General features: G+C 36.6%; 1 protein-coding gene across 4 annotated transcripts in view; it reads right to left on the bottom strand.

Annotated features, from left to right (window-relative positions):
* The window catches only part of CDH12 (cadherin 12), a 220,714-nt gene that overhangs the window by 63,332 nt on the left and 141,130 nt on the right, over positions 1 to 16,252 (bottom strand). For all 4 annotated transcript variants that reach the window (XM_055706192.1, XM_005444481.4, XM_027813008.2 and 1 more), the window contains 2 exons: positions 12,412 to 12,531; positions 6,522 to 6,689 (listed from right to left, as the gene is read on the bottom strand). In XM_055706192.1, the coding sequence (XP_055562167.1) occupies positions 6,522 to 6,689; positions 12,412 to 12,531 (288 nt within the window). The remainder of the gene's footprint in view (positions 1 to 6,521; positions 6,690 to 12,411; positions 12,532 to 16,252) is intronic.

The raw sequence follows: 16,252 nt of genomic DNA, 5'->3' as shown, positions 1-16,252 counted from the left end.
ATTTAAGTTTATTGCTTCCTCTGCTGTCTCCAGTGGAGGGTTTAATGCATTATGTAAAATGCATTGTACTGGCCACTTTTGAAAGCCAAATCCAATCAACTGAAAACTTCTACAGTATGGACAGGCAGATGACATGCAAGGTCCTAGGAATGATCCTTCAACCTTGCCTTATTTAAAGTGTCGTTGCCAGAAAGATTAATTTCTGTTTCCAAGCATGTTAGCATTCCTGGAAATTTGCCATGCTCTTTTATGCAAACTAACTTGAGGATTTCACTAGGATGCTTCTGGAAAGACCAATGACAGCAAAAAAAAAAAAAAAAAAAAATGGCCTTTGTGATGTCTAGGTGTGACTCTACACCCATCTGAACTTTCTAAATGCGGTTTCAAAACAACTCTGAGGTAATGGTTTCTGAGCATGAGAGACCTGGGTTTTTTTAAAGACAGGACATGCAGAAGCAGACAAATTTCAGAATTCAAGTATTGGGTCCAAGCCTTAATTGATTTTTCTTTTATTAAAAACAATTCTCAATCATTCCCCTAAATATAGACTTCTCCTATGAGTTGGAAAGGATATGATAAAACATAGCTTTAGCCAAAGAGTTCTTTTGAATAAAAAAAGTAAAATCAGGGTGTGTCACCTTAAAAATAAACCAGACTTATTTCTGACTTCAAAAGACACTTGAGAATGGTCTTTTATTTACCAATATCAGAATAAAAATGGTATAACTTTTATAATTCTATTGTACTTCTTCTATATCAGGGCTTTATCCTCTAACAGTATATTTATGTCACATTAAAATAAAAAGACATAGCGTTCCTTTGACTGAAGTGATTCACATGTGCCTTTACTGCTCAGCATATAAGGGTTTATTTCTCCAAATTGCTTTTGCAGCCACTCTGCCATCAGTGTACAAAAGAAAGACAGGAAAACTGAAGCACAATAACCTTACAAAATATGGATCAACCACTCCACTTAATTGGTTTTATTCCATAAAGTGTAATTTATACCAACTAATTATACGGTTTTTGTCATTTAAATGCCGAAGTAAATATAACCCATCCATCCTTTCTTGAAGCTTATTTTAAGAGTTGGAAACAAGCCACAGCTGTCCTTGCAGTTAGCTCAGACTGGTCTAATGCTTCATGAGTTAAGGCCATTAGTTTCAAGGGAGGATATGCTGAACTGTCTTTGTACTTAACCAGCTATTGTGTATGTGAGTAGCTGAGACAGAAAGGCCATCAGTTCCCCTCTGAACCAGGATGCATGCCTACAGATAAACAGCTTTTATCCACTCCTCTCTGTTCAAAGATAGTTTTGTATTACACCAACTTTTCATTTAATTGCTTGAACATCATTGCTATGATAGGAAAAGTACTTCCCCTTTCAGTCTTTACCTTATTTTTTCTGGTTTTGGCAAGAATCAAACTTTTGTATGAAACATTTATTTTAGTATTTATGAAAATGTTCTAACTTTAACAATGAAACATGCACAGTAATGCAGAAAGTCAGTGTACTAATGGAGTCGGGCAAGACATATATAAAACACTTTTGAAAATAAATTCCTACTAATAAATTCATTCAGATTTATTTTTCCTTCTAGTTATACAGAAAATACCAGTTTTCTGAAGTGTCTCAGCTTTCTGAAATGTGGGCCAATAGATACCTGCAGGTCATACAACTCTGACAGAAATATATAATGTTTAGAGGTTTCCCCTTGTTACACTCCTCATTACTATGAGACATGCAAGGTGGGAGTTCCCCACTGAATATCTTCAAAAGCACAGGTTCTAAATAAAAAATTCCATGTTCAGCAGGATAGTCAGTGGTTTTCATCACTGCATGCTGATATCCCAACCGAACCTGCCTGTCTCCTTAAAGGACCCTCTATGAGATGAAGGTGTTCAGTAATACACTTTTGTGGCAAGCTTGTAATGTATTATTTATAAATGTAGCATCTTCCAAGTATTAATAATGTATATTCTCCCACTTCTGCTGTGAAATATTTTTTTTCAGCTTACCTGGGTTCAGAAATTAAATTTAGACTTTATTTTGTTATAATTAGTATCTTCTGATTTGATAGGGTAATCTATAGCACGGTATCCTTGGTGTAAGCCCTTTGGGAAACTGTGGTCCTGATTATGTGATGTAAAAATATTTACCCTGCAGTAGTTAGTGTTCAATGACCTTCAGTCCCTTTTTCAGTTTGCACTTGGACTTCCTGGCTTTGCTGACCAGTGATGTGATACTGGAGGTCTCAACTTCCAGCAGCAGTGACGGTTCTTGAGGTCTTGCCAGGCTTGAACTTGGCACCAAGCTGGACCTAATTTTAAAGGCTTATTTTTCACATAAACTAAAATTCTGCACAAGTATACTTTTAGATATGGTAGTCAAGCCAAAAAAACCCTCCATTTCTTGGTAGGTAGTTACTCTGAATCATTGCAATGTTTTCAAAGAGGAAAACTGAAAAATGCAGTTACTATATCAGAAATAAAATCCAGGCTCAACTTTTTTGTCTATCAATCATATTTGTTTAGCTGCAATTAGCCTTGTGTCTGTGAATTTCAGGTACAGTATATGTCATCCCCCATACTGCTTAATCAAATAGGACTGGCTAAGTAAATCCCCATTGATCAGGATTTTTACTTTTACTATTTTGATTAAGCAGAAGCCTTAAGTTTACAATAATATAAATATGTTGCCCTGTAAGGTAACACCACACACCCCTATACACACACACATCCACACACCTCACCCCAAAACAAAAAGGATGTTTCAGGTAACTGTCTGCCTTGACCAGTCTTGTTCCAATACACTGGAGTCCCCACACTGACATTTTAGCTTGTAAGCCATGCAAAATATTTATTATTTTCAATATCAACATGAGCTCCCAATATTATTCTATTCTGTTTTTCTGAGAGTCACTGCTATAATTCAGCTTCTATGACATTTGATATAATAGAAAGAAAAGGTTTTCAACCCTATTAACATTCAAAGCACAGGACAAGCTTGGTCTCTTGGGTTTTTCACTCCTTCATAGCAACAATTGGGCAAAGACATCATAACTACAGTGTATGCATTAAATGAGACCTTAAGACTATCATCTTCAAAGAGAATGATATATTCCATGATTTCTCTGTGTCATGAAAACTGTCTGAAGTTATGTGAGACTTGTGTATTTTTGTAGCACCATAACAGATGAAGGCATACAATAAAATAGAAAATTACTAAGGCCCCTAAGAGCAAAGAAAGTAAAATATGCAACTGAAAATCAGACATGGGAAAGAGCACTGGACCCAAGGATCTTGCCAATGCACTGAGTTTTTAAATTTCCAGGCAGTTACATTATTTCCTTTTGCACCTGTGGTACCCTTCCCGCAGCAGGGTTTCCAGCTGAAAGGAAGGAGCAGACTGCAGTGCTGGGTGGTTTAACAAGCATTGAAGATGAGGACAGTGGGAATGTTGGTTCAAAGAGACCCTCTGGGATGATCTGCTTCCAGATCTGGAGCATCTCACAAGGGTTTTGACAGAATGTCAGGCAACGCAATGAGGTCCATGTGAGCACTGAGAAAATAAGGTAAAGCTGGACAGACATCCTAAGGGTGAAATATAGGCTGGCAAGCAAAAGCTGAAGTTAAGGACATCCATAGTAGCATAGTCTGAAATTGTCTTACTATGTACAAGGAAAGACGGAAAGGCAAAGCTTTCAATGCCTGGCTGAAAAAAGGTGTAAGGAGAAGGCATTCCCATTATTGGAAAGTAGTGGTGCTTGCTAAAGCATGGGTGCCCATAGAGAAGGTGCAGAATTCATTTTGTTCATAGGATAAACAGGCTTCAGAAAGTTTAAAAGAATTTTCTACAACTGTTGTGATTCTAGCTGAAAATTTCAGGAAAATTCAATTCAAAAAAATGCACAATCCCCCCCCCCCCCAAAGTATATAGCTCAGATAAAGAGTGTAGTTACCAGAATTCTGAAGAATGCCTCAAAAGGTGATGGTAGGCCAGTAGGAAATGCAGTACTGGTAGATCATACAGAATCAAACTACGGTCCAGTAAAAAGGATAAAAAAGCAACAATATAAAGCCAAGGGTTAAAATGGGAACTATTATGGGTAGCTTTAATGCCCGATGCTAAACAAGAATATCAATATAATAGGCATGTTCGAAATCTGTGGGGAAAAAAAGAAAGGCAGGCAGGAGCAAGATGCACAGGAAAGGCAAAGTAGACCTTATCAGTGGAGGAATAATGATGGTTTTTAAATTAAGTTCTAAGTCAAATAAGACTTAAGGAAGAGAACCGTATTAACACTAGCTAGTTAGGAAAGGTTCTTTAATTCTTCTAAACTTTACAGCAGCCATAATGAGTTTAAACGCAGCATCTGTGCAGAAGCAATAAGAACCAAAATTAAATTATGATTGTATTCAGTTAAATAAAAATAAATTTTCAAAAAAGTGGAAATAAATAAAACTGAGGGATGTTTTTATAGAAATTCTGAATGGGATAGCTAAGAGTTAAATCACTGTGGGTGCTGTCTAGGGACAAAAATGCACAACACCCATTAAAAAGCAAGTTTTTTAAGGGTAAACAACATAGCTAATAAAAGCAAAAAGACATCTGTCAAAAAAATGAAGTTGTATCTCAGAGAGGACAATAGAAAGAACCATAAAACCTGCTTTATCTATAAAACCACAATAAAGACAAAAAATGAGTTTGAATAAATCTCTGGCAAACAAGCTGATAATAATTGTCTTTTAAAGACATCTGGAGCCAAAAGCCTGAGAGAACTGTGTAAAGCCAACCCAAAATTGAGATATAGAAGTGCTTAGAGAAGATAAGATCACAAATGTAAAACAACATATTTTTTTTCTTTGTGATCAGCACAGAATTGCTGGAGAATTTTTCTGTGCTGGAACCCTTCTTTACGGAGGACTCATGAGAAGGTTAAATTAGCTATAGAAGCAGTTGTGGAATGAACAGACATAACAGTAACAAATCATTGGGATTAGCTGTTAGATGCCCAAGAGCCTGCAGGATAAAATAACTGAAATATTATGACATGTAATATTTTGCTTTAAACCGTTGTGGCACAAGAAAGCTTGGAGGTGCTAATATAACACTGATTTTTTTCCCCAGAGACTTCCATGGTGTTTGGGGGAGCTAAGGATGAATATGCCTGACATGTACAGGGCAAACCAGTAGGAGCAGGATTGATGGACTCACAGAGAATATCCCATACTGAAAAAAACTCAACAGAAGTCTCCTAGAAAATGGTTGTATTTTGCAATGTTTTCTGGATTCTTTAAAGAGGCCGACATGCAGGTTGATATGTAGGGATGGATTCAAAACAAAGGAGGAAGCTGTTTGTTGTGCGATACATGATTAATCTGTGTACCTCACTAACATAGGATGATGTGGACTTTGTAATTTTACATACATTTCAAAGCAACAGGGTAATTTGCTGTGAGAAAAATTAATTGACAGTTGTTAAAGACAAAGACACCGACCATCTGGCATAAAAACTGTTAAAAACTGAGAAAATGTTCTATAGTACTATTTGGCCTGTTCTTATGCATACCCTCTAGATGTCAGTGTAAGAGAGAGAAGGCAGGGCCAGATGGATCTTTGTCTTGGTCATTTTTACATATCTGCAAAAATGCAATATATTCTCATACTGAGGAAACCCCAGAATTTTTCTGGTGTGGTTTGGTACCTAAGGAGCATTTATAATAGATAAATGGGATTACAACTCGTGCAAGAAAAGAGACACAAAGTAAAAAGCTACCATGATCTTCAAATTCACATGAATGTTCTAACATGATTTTGCCTTACTAACAACTTTTAGCAGCTAATTGTTATGGCATAGTTGTCACGGTTTATGCTTGATTAGTTTCTGCATTTCAAAGCTACAGAATACACAAAACTTCAGTAAATTTAAGGAGCGCAGTAAGTGACAATCTTGCTAATCATACTCAGCCTACGAAACTTTAAATTAGCATACTTCTGAAAAGCCTCATTTAAACTAACGATATGAAATGTTATGAATTGTCAGCGTATGATCACTATTTTCAGTCTGTAAGTGTTTTCAGGGACAGATACAATCTTCTGAGCCAAGACGTGTGAAAAAATCCATTCTGATTATCGTAATAACAATGCTTAGCGTGAGCCAGGTCTATCTTTGGTACCTGGAAGTCTCAGGTTATACCCTTTTGTCATTTGAAGGGGATGATCCACCTTCCCTTAACAAACCAGTATTTCCCAAATAATTTTTGAAGTGTAAATGAAATACATTTTCAGGCTCAGGATGGACCTGTGAAATGATGATATATTTCCTCTTAAACGATCAAAACTCATACTTTCAAATAGAGATTTATATTATTTTAAAAAAAACAGCAGTATATTATATTTTTTTTTCACCGTATACTATTCTTCTTCCTGGGTGTCAATTCCTTATCTAAAGAATTTTTCACATTAACACTTTCAGTCATGCTTAGTTGAAAATTAGTTCATTTGGAATACAACATACTCTTAGGAAATCTGGGTGGGTTGTCATTGACATCCGTGAGAGTAATGTTTACAGTGGTAGTACCGGCTAGTCCTCCCAGCTGTCCTCCCATGTCCTTGGCTTGGATTAGAACTTGATATTGTTCTTTCACTTCTCTGTCCATATTTGGCAAAGCTGTTCTTATTACACCTATGAGAAGAAATGGGAAAGAGAAAGTAAAAGTAAACAAAGGGCTGTGATTGTCTAGTACTACATTTTAATACTGGATCTCTTGGACCAGGAATGGAACTCTTCCTAAAGGGTTGATCACATAGAAACATGCATATCGCTTGGGCCTTTAAAAATGTGCTCAGCAGCTACACAGCCTTTCAAAATGGCTGCTGTGTCTGTTCAATCAGGACACGAATGGTTGAAAAAGATCGGTGCATTTTCACAAGGAATGTGAATGGCGTGAGCATAGGTTTGCCACATTGAGATGGAAGTACACTGCATTTTGCAGAGCAGGGCAATGCAGGAAGAGGTAGCAATGCATTTCAGAGCCTTTTCAAACAATTATTTTCAATTGTTTCCAACCAATCACTTGCCATCATAGTTAAGCTAGTGTAGGCCAAGACAATGTTCCTTCTGTAGAGAAGGAAGTCTTTATTAGAAGGAACTTCCTTTGCTTGAGAAAGGTTTCTTGATATAACACACAGATGCAGTGAAAACTTTAGGAGTTTCCTTAAAGAAATGTAATTAAAATATAATGGTAAGATGTTTCCCAAATGACTCTTAGTCTTCAGTGATTTTGGATAGCTGATATCTAAATAAGTATGCCATAATCTCCCTTCTGATATATTAAGAATGTATATGATAAAAGGAAGACTTGTAGAGAGTAAGAGGTACTACTGATCATAGAATTAACTGATAAGGTTGTAAAAAGCTGTAAGGATTTGCGTGCTCAGGTCTTTCTGTTGAAACCAAATTTATATGAGAAAATGCATTTCTTTGTCAAAATTTGACAACTGCATATTATATTGCAAAATGCTATATATTCAAAAATGGTTTTCAGAAAATGGCTATCTGGACATTGGTGCATATAGCATGCACAACTGAAAAATAAACCATTTGGAAGCGTGCTTCTCCTCCAAAGTTATTATTGTCTTAGAAATTATTATTTTCTACTATTAAACCATCTGGGTTTTCCCCTGGTGTTATAATGGGACTGGAATGATAAGAAACAAACTTTAAGGGTCATTCCTATCTTCATAGCAACTAACCGCTGCTGTGTTCACAAGTAAGAATAGGAACCATTAGCTTACAGTACTTATTCAGAGTCTAGAAATAAGTTTGACCTAAATCTGCTATTTCTGGAACCTATTAAAAGTTCCCATTGAATTGAATTGTCTAACAATTTCCTTTCTCTCCACTTGTAACACTGGTGATGATAACAACATTAACAGTAACTACTATTTTCTACCTCAGGATGGCATATAATATAGTGCATAGATCTGGAATATAACCAGCAAATATTTAAAAACATTTTGATAATGCAATACTATTATTTTGAGCTTTTGAAAACAATTAGCGTTGTTCAATACTTTGTTAGTTCCAGACAGAAATCCTGAATTGTAAAACTGTAAAAATTTGTTCATATTCATGTGATACTAATAAAAAAAATCTTTTTTGCAAAAAGGATGAACATTACTAGGTTTCCTCTTGAATCTCTTGATCCATATTTTTGCATTGTGCAGACTATATGTTCCACAGTATTTTGCAAGACCCTTGGTATGCTCATTCTAAGGAGAACTATGAGAATTAAATACTTTTCTTGTTATACTAGTAAACCAAAAAAACAGTATATAGAAAAAACTGAAAATGGGCAGATGGGTTGTGAGCCAGAGATGCAGTTCATCTGATTGTTATACCTGTTTTAGGTACAATTGTGTGGCTTTCTCAGTTAGAAATATTCCAGATGGTCTTCATAAAATGAAGTAGTAAAGTTTCTAATCACCCACTGTTTATTCCTGTCTGGAAGTATAAGGGCATTCTATATATTTTTTCTGTAAAAAACATTTGTCTCCAGCAAAAAAAAAAAAAAAAAAAAAAAAAAAAAAAGAAAGAAAAAAAAAAAGAAATCAATAAGAATAATTTTAGTGTCTAGCATTTTGTTTTCTACCTCTTCTATTTCAAAAACATAGAAAAAACTCCTGAAAAATACTATTTCTACCAAGATCATCAGTTCTTATGGACAGGGCAAAGGTGATTTACTGTTACCTAACCAGCAAAATAGAAAAATAAGATGGAGGGAAAAATCCATGGGAAAGGAAGGACTACAAATTCTGGTATTCCAAATTCAGCTTCACAAAGAATATCCAAAATTTAAATTTATAAATGTAAAAGTTTATAATGTGGAGTCATTAGAAGCGTGTAACAGTGTTCTGAGTGTTTTCAAATCCTCCTACCTTAAGATTTTACAATAAAGATTGCTCAGTTCCAGAACTGAATAACTTTGATCTTTTATTTTTATTTTTCTAAATGTCAGCAATATCAAATGTGCTGAAAAGTATGGTCTTAATGAGGCTGCTAAAAACTGAAAATAGTAGGTATGGGACCTGGTACAGAAGACATACTCTGCAAAGCTATTAAGCCATAATTCAACAGGAGATGATCGACTTAACGTGGGAGAGAAAATTCAGGTTCCATGAAAAAGCTCCTGAATAAATATTAACATCAATACTCCTGCTGATACCAATTTGGATGTCATTAATATACCTGAGGTCAGAATATGGACTAGAATACTGAATCCAAGAAAAAACTGGATGGAGACATCTAGCCGTAAGAATATTGACCTCATAAGTGCATAAGAAAATTGGGTGGAAAAAAGTTTGTCAAAAGGACATTTTAGTAACAGAACAGAATGCACAGACAAAAGATAAGGGAGGTTATCTGTCTTAAGAGGAGTGCTCTATGTTAAAGAAAACTCACATTAAAATCTGAAAATCAATTTCAAAGCATCCAAAAGTAACCCCCACGTATAAGATCTGAGGCCTTAAAAGGCATCAGTCCAACAGCTGCTTTCCAGAAGGGATTGTAATGCATTTAACCTTCCTGCAAGAGCAATAACAGTTAACTCTCCCATGTCCACATAGTTTCCTTACCTCCAGCAAAGCACTACAAAAGATTAGGAGGTCAGTAAAGAACAGGAGTAAAGGGACAGCTGTAACATTCAGACACAAAAAGGTTAAAAACTATTTAAGTGTACTAGATTCATAGCTGAGTTAATGCTTATCATCTATCAGGAATGATCTGAGAAAGGAGAACGTATAAAGTCATGTGCATGCCAAACCCAATCCTTACTTCACTCATAAAGTTATGGTCAGTGATTTCACCATTACTACTTTGCGATGAGATATTGAGGTAGGAATAGAGACTTCCACAAGCACATCAGGTTTTGTGTGTAGAAGCTAATAAGTGAAGAGAATATTTGGGACTGTTTGGAAAGGAATAAAGAACAAAAGTATCATCATTCAACCATTTTATACATCCATATGAGCTGCACTCTTGAGTACTGTGTGCACTTTCTCATCCTGAGGAGAAGGCTGATCACTGTTATGGAATGGCTTCTGTTTAAAAGAAGCCTTCAGTCTAGAAGAGTCGCAACTGGGGGAGAATATGGGTCTGTAAGGTCATGGGGAACTGATAAATAGGAATTAACTGTTCCCTGTCTCATGCAATGAAGTGTGAGATAGGAAATCAATTAAGAGGTTTTGCATTCCAAAGAAGTAACAGGAGCTGGTTCTTCAACCCAAAAAAACTTTTGCTGTGGAATTTCTAGTCACTGAGTATGTAGCTACTGTGCTCCTAAAGAACTCTACTGGGAAGTGGACAAGGTATGGAGGAGAAATGCTATCAGAGTTTTAGTTACGTGGACACTGCTAATCAGCCAGGAACTTCATAAGAACAAGTTGCTGAAGACCAGAAGAGTATTCAGGAGATGCATTACTAAACGATTATTCTTTTATCCTTCATTAGAGCTAGGCAGGCCATCACTTTTGGAAACATGATACAGGACAGCATTGACCTTTGATCTGACCTGGTATGGATGTTCTTAAGTTCTTTGAATAACTACAAGGGAATGTATCAAAACTGTCACTGGAATTCAAGAGATGGCAAACAAAAGCCAGCAACAGCACCCAAGGAAATGCTTATCCATCTGCCAACAGTTCTGAGTCTGTCATTTTGTACCCAAATGGCTTTCTTCCCTTTCCTGACAAAAACACTCAAGGCAGGTGTCTGGCAGTAAAACTGCAGTGAAAAACTATTGTATCATCTCCTCGGTTACAAAATAAAGAATTGGAAATGCCACAAGATCTGTGGTGCTGCCCAAGATTTCTGGATTTTAAAGCAAGTCAATGAGCAGCATCCTGTGGATTATTCATTCACATACTGTTTATCTCTACAGTCACTGCTAGACCCACAGATAACTCTCATATTGTAACCTTTCTAATGCAAGACAGATTACAGCACATTATTGTTGCTCCTAGAAGCACGCATCTATATGCTTTCTTCTGGTATAGAATTGTAAGCTATGTTGGGCTAGCTGACTCCTGAAGCTTCCTTTACAGCTGTGTCCATTTTTTTACCACTAAGGTCCACCTGGGTAACTCATTAAAGATACTTACAGACAGATGTGGAAGCACTGGGTTTGTTTGATGTTTCAGGGCTAGTAGGGTCCAGGCCATGACCTATGGTCCACTCACTACTCACTACTGAGTAACAGGCATATGATACAGAAATTCAACATGCCACAGGAAAAAAAAGCTTTTATTCAAGTGCTAGTAACTATTAATATTTTTTTCCATGGGAAACTTGTACTAGAAATCCAATTGTGGCTCCAGTAAAGGTTCTCCTTGCCATTTAATTCCTCCTCAATCTTTACAGACTGAAAAACATAAGTATAAAGGTAAATACCTTTTTTTTTTTCTCCCAGACACTTGAGAAGTTCCATTCCATTTTCAAAACTAAAATTGTTCACTGAAAATTGCAATATGATCTCCTGCTAAACGGGACATGTGAGAAAGGATTGTTCCCATTGGAGATAGTGTGCTAACAGCCTTATGAGGCTTTTACTGCCAAAATATTGATTGATTGGTGATAAAGGCCCTTTAACACACAATTTGACATGCAAGTACAGCTTCACTGGGAGGAGAAACTATTTGCTGAAAGGGGCATATGGACAGCTATGCCTGTAACACATTCAGGATGACACAATGTGTGGCATTCACCATGTAGGTTATTGGCTCCTGAACTGAATTACTAATTATAGAAACAAGAATTACATTTAGAAATATAGGACAAGATACTTAATTAACATGTCTGCCAACCTCCCACATACTTCAGCCTCTTTAAATGTATTATCCTTTTCTGCTCACACATCCAGTAACCCCAGACAAACATACTATGCCTCAGGAAAAGAGGAGAGCAGGAGATGATTAGCTGTTCCACAGTTTCAGATTAGCTCTATGTAGCAAAACAATTATTCCTAGACAATTTCTTACTGTAAGTTCAGCAAGTAAAATGCTGAGAAAAAAGAATATAGACCCAAGATACAAAACTGAATCTTCAGGGAAAAAAACAAAACAAAAACCAAAACCAAAAAGTTGAATGCATGTAGCAGATAAAACTTTAGCAATAGAGAACTGATAAAGCATTAAAAAAAATTAAAATAATTGCCCAATGTATACATATCAGATATTCCAGGATTGATGCAATTCATTCAAAACCTAGTCAACACTCAAAACTGAATCATGTGCAATTACTCTACTGGCTTTTGGCTGTATCAGCCCAGTCCATATTTACTAATTGATACTGCCCACATGAATCAAACCCCAAAGTTTAAATCTTCCATTGTTGCTGATAAACTATTTACCTGTCTTCGGATCAATGGAGAAATACGGTTGTCCCTGAAGAATGCTGTAAACCACTCTAGCACTGTTTCCATAAGTGGGATCATCTGCATCTGTTGCCTTTACTTGAAGTACATATGCTCCTGCAAAGAAACACAGGAAATCACATTTCCAGTATACAGCAGCGATCAGGGTCATCTCAGACACATTAGTCCTGTTGTTAGTGGATCCTGTCATAATTCTTGTTCCACTGGAAACAAAGTGATAATAAAACAGCCAATTCTTCACCTCAGTGCTAGCAACCATCTAGTTAACAGCTGAGGCATAACGGGAAGGAAAGGGAAAGCATCAGTAGTTATTTATAAATAGTTCACGATGTATGTGTTGTTTACAAAAACTTTTTTTCCCAGCACTTATAGGATAGAGGTCTAGGGAAGTGCAATATTGGATTTTGAAAAATGAGTATACTCCAAATTTTTCTGAAAATGTAGACAACTGTGGAAGTAAAACATGTGAGTTGCCTTTAAAACAAGTATTTGACCAAGCAGCTCCTGAATCTGCCAGTGAACTAATCTCTATGTACCTTAGAATAAACTATATTGCAGCCTTGTAAAGGTGGAATTTACATTTCGATTGTAGGATGAAATTAGGTGTTTGGTTCAGCCATTTGTCTTCCAAATCCAGGCTTGAGTCTTCTTGCCTTTCCCATACAGCTCATTAGGAAACCAAAATATTATGGAGGACGAATCTCCCCTTGACACTCTATTTTCAGTTGTGGTTATAAACCAGACCTAGTGTAGTTTGCTTTATATACTGACTTAAAGGGGAACCATGGAGCAAAATAACTGCACATGAAAACAGAAAACTCACTGGAAATGGCAACAGTCTTGCAGAAATATCTTTTCCCTCCTACTAGTTAGCTGCTGAGCAATTTACCTGCATTGCCCCACAGCACCATAACGAAAACAGTGCTCAAACTATAGTCTTCAGCAAAACAAATAGCCACATATTTAGGCTTTCCCATTAGCTTTGCATAATTAAGTGGCCTATGATCTTCTGTGCAAATGAATGTTGGAATTTGCAATGCTGATTTGATGAGTGAAGGTTAAGACAACCTACATAAGAGCACAAGAAGGAGTGTTATCTCCACTGTTCTCGTTTTAAGAAATGTCCTGCATTTGGAGGCCATTGACATTTTTTCAAGAATATCTATGGAATACTGCAAGCACTTCAAGACTGCTCCTTTACTGAAAAGAAAACTGTCAAGTTGCAAAGGATGTTCACAATCTAAAATTAACCTTAATGGACTTCCTGAAGTTTTTTTCTCAGAGTGCCTCACTGAGAGATGCTCCATGTGAAAGGTCCTACAACTTAAGACAGGAAAGTAACTGATAGCAAAGGTAGCTGTTTGGAGGATTTTCCCCCTCACTCAATCCCCTCTCCCAATCCCCTCCCCCAGTCTCTCCATATGGGGATTGACAATGGTGGTGAAGGGTTTGGAATTAACATTGTAAAAATACTTGCTGCTTGATGGCTGGTCATACAAGACTACTCCTGTTACAGTCGTTTATTGAATGAAAAGGTATCCCAAGAGATATTATTTCTATCTCCTGAACAAGACAAAGAAATATAAGTGTTATTTGACTAACAATCACTTTTAAAGTCAATAGGTTGATCATGGTGTAAGCTGAGGGCAAGTTTCCTTAAAATCAACTTCTAAAAGAAAAAAAAAAAAAGAAAAAAAAAAAAGATTAGCAATCAACAAATAAATGAAAAAATAAACCACTGAGAAGGATTCAGTTAACTAAAACCCTGAGGTTACTCTCTTGATTTTCTGGATGTGAAGGGTGAAGAAAAATACATGTTAGAGAAGAGAAAGCACAGGTTCAGTATAACGATTGTGGAAGCTGTATCTACTCAAACACTTCTGTCTTTCTTTACATAACACATAACTATAACTATAACTGACTACACATTAAAGAGCTTAGACAAGCCCAGCCAGAGGAATACATTTTCCTATTGGAATGACAGACAGAATCTATCTAATACTTGTAGAGCCTTTGATGGCTTTCATCTATTCATGTCCATAAGGATTATCTTTGTAATAGGATCTCCTACTTTCAGTTGATTTCTGCTTCAGAAATTAAGGGAGCCACAGCAATAACTCAGTTCTACTCCAGTGACCAAGATTCCTCCTTTCAAATTTCCTCCCCGTTCCCTTAAAAAAATACGTTCACTATATGTGGCACCTTTAGGCCCTTACTGCTGTGGGAGAAAAAGCAAGATCTGCTCCTTTTGGAGCAGTAACTTTGACAAACCATGTCATGCTCGTTCACTGTACAGTACAACATCCCTTCCCAGTACACACACACCTGTCTTCCTTCATTGCTACAGTATCTCACTGCCTTTCCAACCTAAAATATTCAGTCTACTTTTTCCTCTGAAAAGAAATGATACCTTTTGACATAGTTGCTGCCACCTTTCCTCCTTACCAAATTGTTCAGTCTTCTACTGTGTTCTGACCTTAAGCTGCTGAGTTTTACTCCCCTTTGAAGCGCTGGAGCAAGGCACCAGATTCCCAACACGCTGAGGTCTGAACTGGAACGTGGTTACTGAGTGCTCTGGCTGACAGGTGTGCTTCCTCAGGACTGGTTTGCTGAAAAAAGGTGGTACTGTCACACATTCCTGAGTCTCTCCTGGGCCAGGACTCATTTCTGATGCCACACTGGGTGCTACCTAAGGGAGCTGATTTTAGTTTGCCTTCTGAGTACAAATGTACAAAATTTTATCATCATGTTACCAAGACCTTTACTTTGCACCCTGAAGGGAGCAACATTTTGCATAAGAGAACAGGACAGACAGACCGAGATTTACAAATGCAAGGGCAGAACCTAAGTTTACAAACAAAAGTGCACCTATTTTCTGAAGTGCTGAGCACTGGGAAGAACTCAAAGGTCAGGATTTAAAAATCTACTGTTCTGGAAGGCTAGCCATAACAGCCTGCCTTCTCACAGGTTATCAAGAGAGAACTTGCATACACCATAATGAAGTTCTCATGAACACTTGAGACTATCTGATAAAACAGTAGACCTGTCACACAGAGGCCATCACCTCAAGGGGGCGAGTCACACGTTTTACTAGTGACTTCATGATGACTCTTTTCAACAGATAAAAGGCTTTTGAAGTTAGGTAGAGAGGAAAATCACATGTTACCTAATTAATACCTTTGCAGTACTTTTGGACTTTAGCATCTATCATCTTTAAGAGTTTTGCTTCACTGCACCTCACTTGCAAATCGAAAATACCACATAATATGTCTGTATGTCAGCTTTTTTTTAAAAAAAAAGAATTCTTAAACCTAATGTTGTAGTGATCTTGAGATTTGAAATCAATATTAACTGATACATTGAAGCTGCAATGAGACAAAATAAATCATAAATGTGATTCTGCTTTGAGGAAATTATTTAAGAAGAAAGCATTGTGCCTTTGAAGTACTTAAGGAGTTAGCTAAATAGCAATGCTTGTTTTCTATCCATTTCAGTTACAATTCTGTAACTGTATTTATCACTAGCAAAGCTTTCCTTTTAAACCTTAGAAGCTCACTTCACGAAAAATTAATGACAGTGTACTTTGAAAAGGACTGTAAAATATGCTAGTTTGCTATGCTAGGTCATATTCAGAAGGCAGATTTAGCTCTGGTAAAGTTTGTGCGAAAAATGTTGCAGTCCTTTTCTTAGGGGAAAAAATATGTATCCTTTAAGAACTTTTTACTTTTGTATGAACAGTGTGATTTATTCATTTCTTTATAGAATTATAGATGAAATTCCAACTCATTTATTTGCTATATTATTTTATCAAATCAAT

This window comes from Falco cherrug, chromosome 3 (assembly GCF_023634085.1).
Source record: "Falco cherrug isolate bFalChe1 chromosome 3, bFalChe1.pri, whole genome shotgun sequence".
NCBI lineage: Eukaryota > Metazoa > Chordata > Aves > Falconiformes > Falconidae > Falco > Falco cherrug.
Note: the sequence above shows the minus strand (reverse complement) of the source record. Positions and strands in the feature narration are given on the sequence as shown.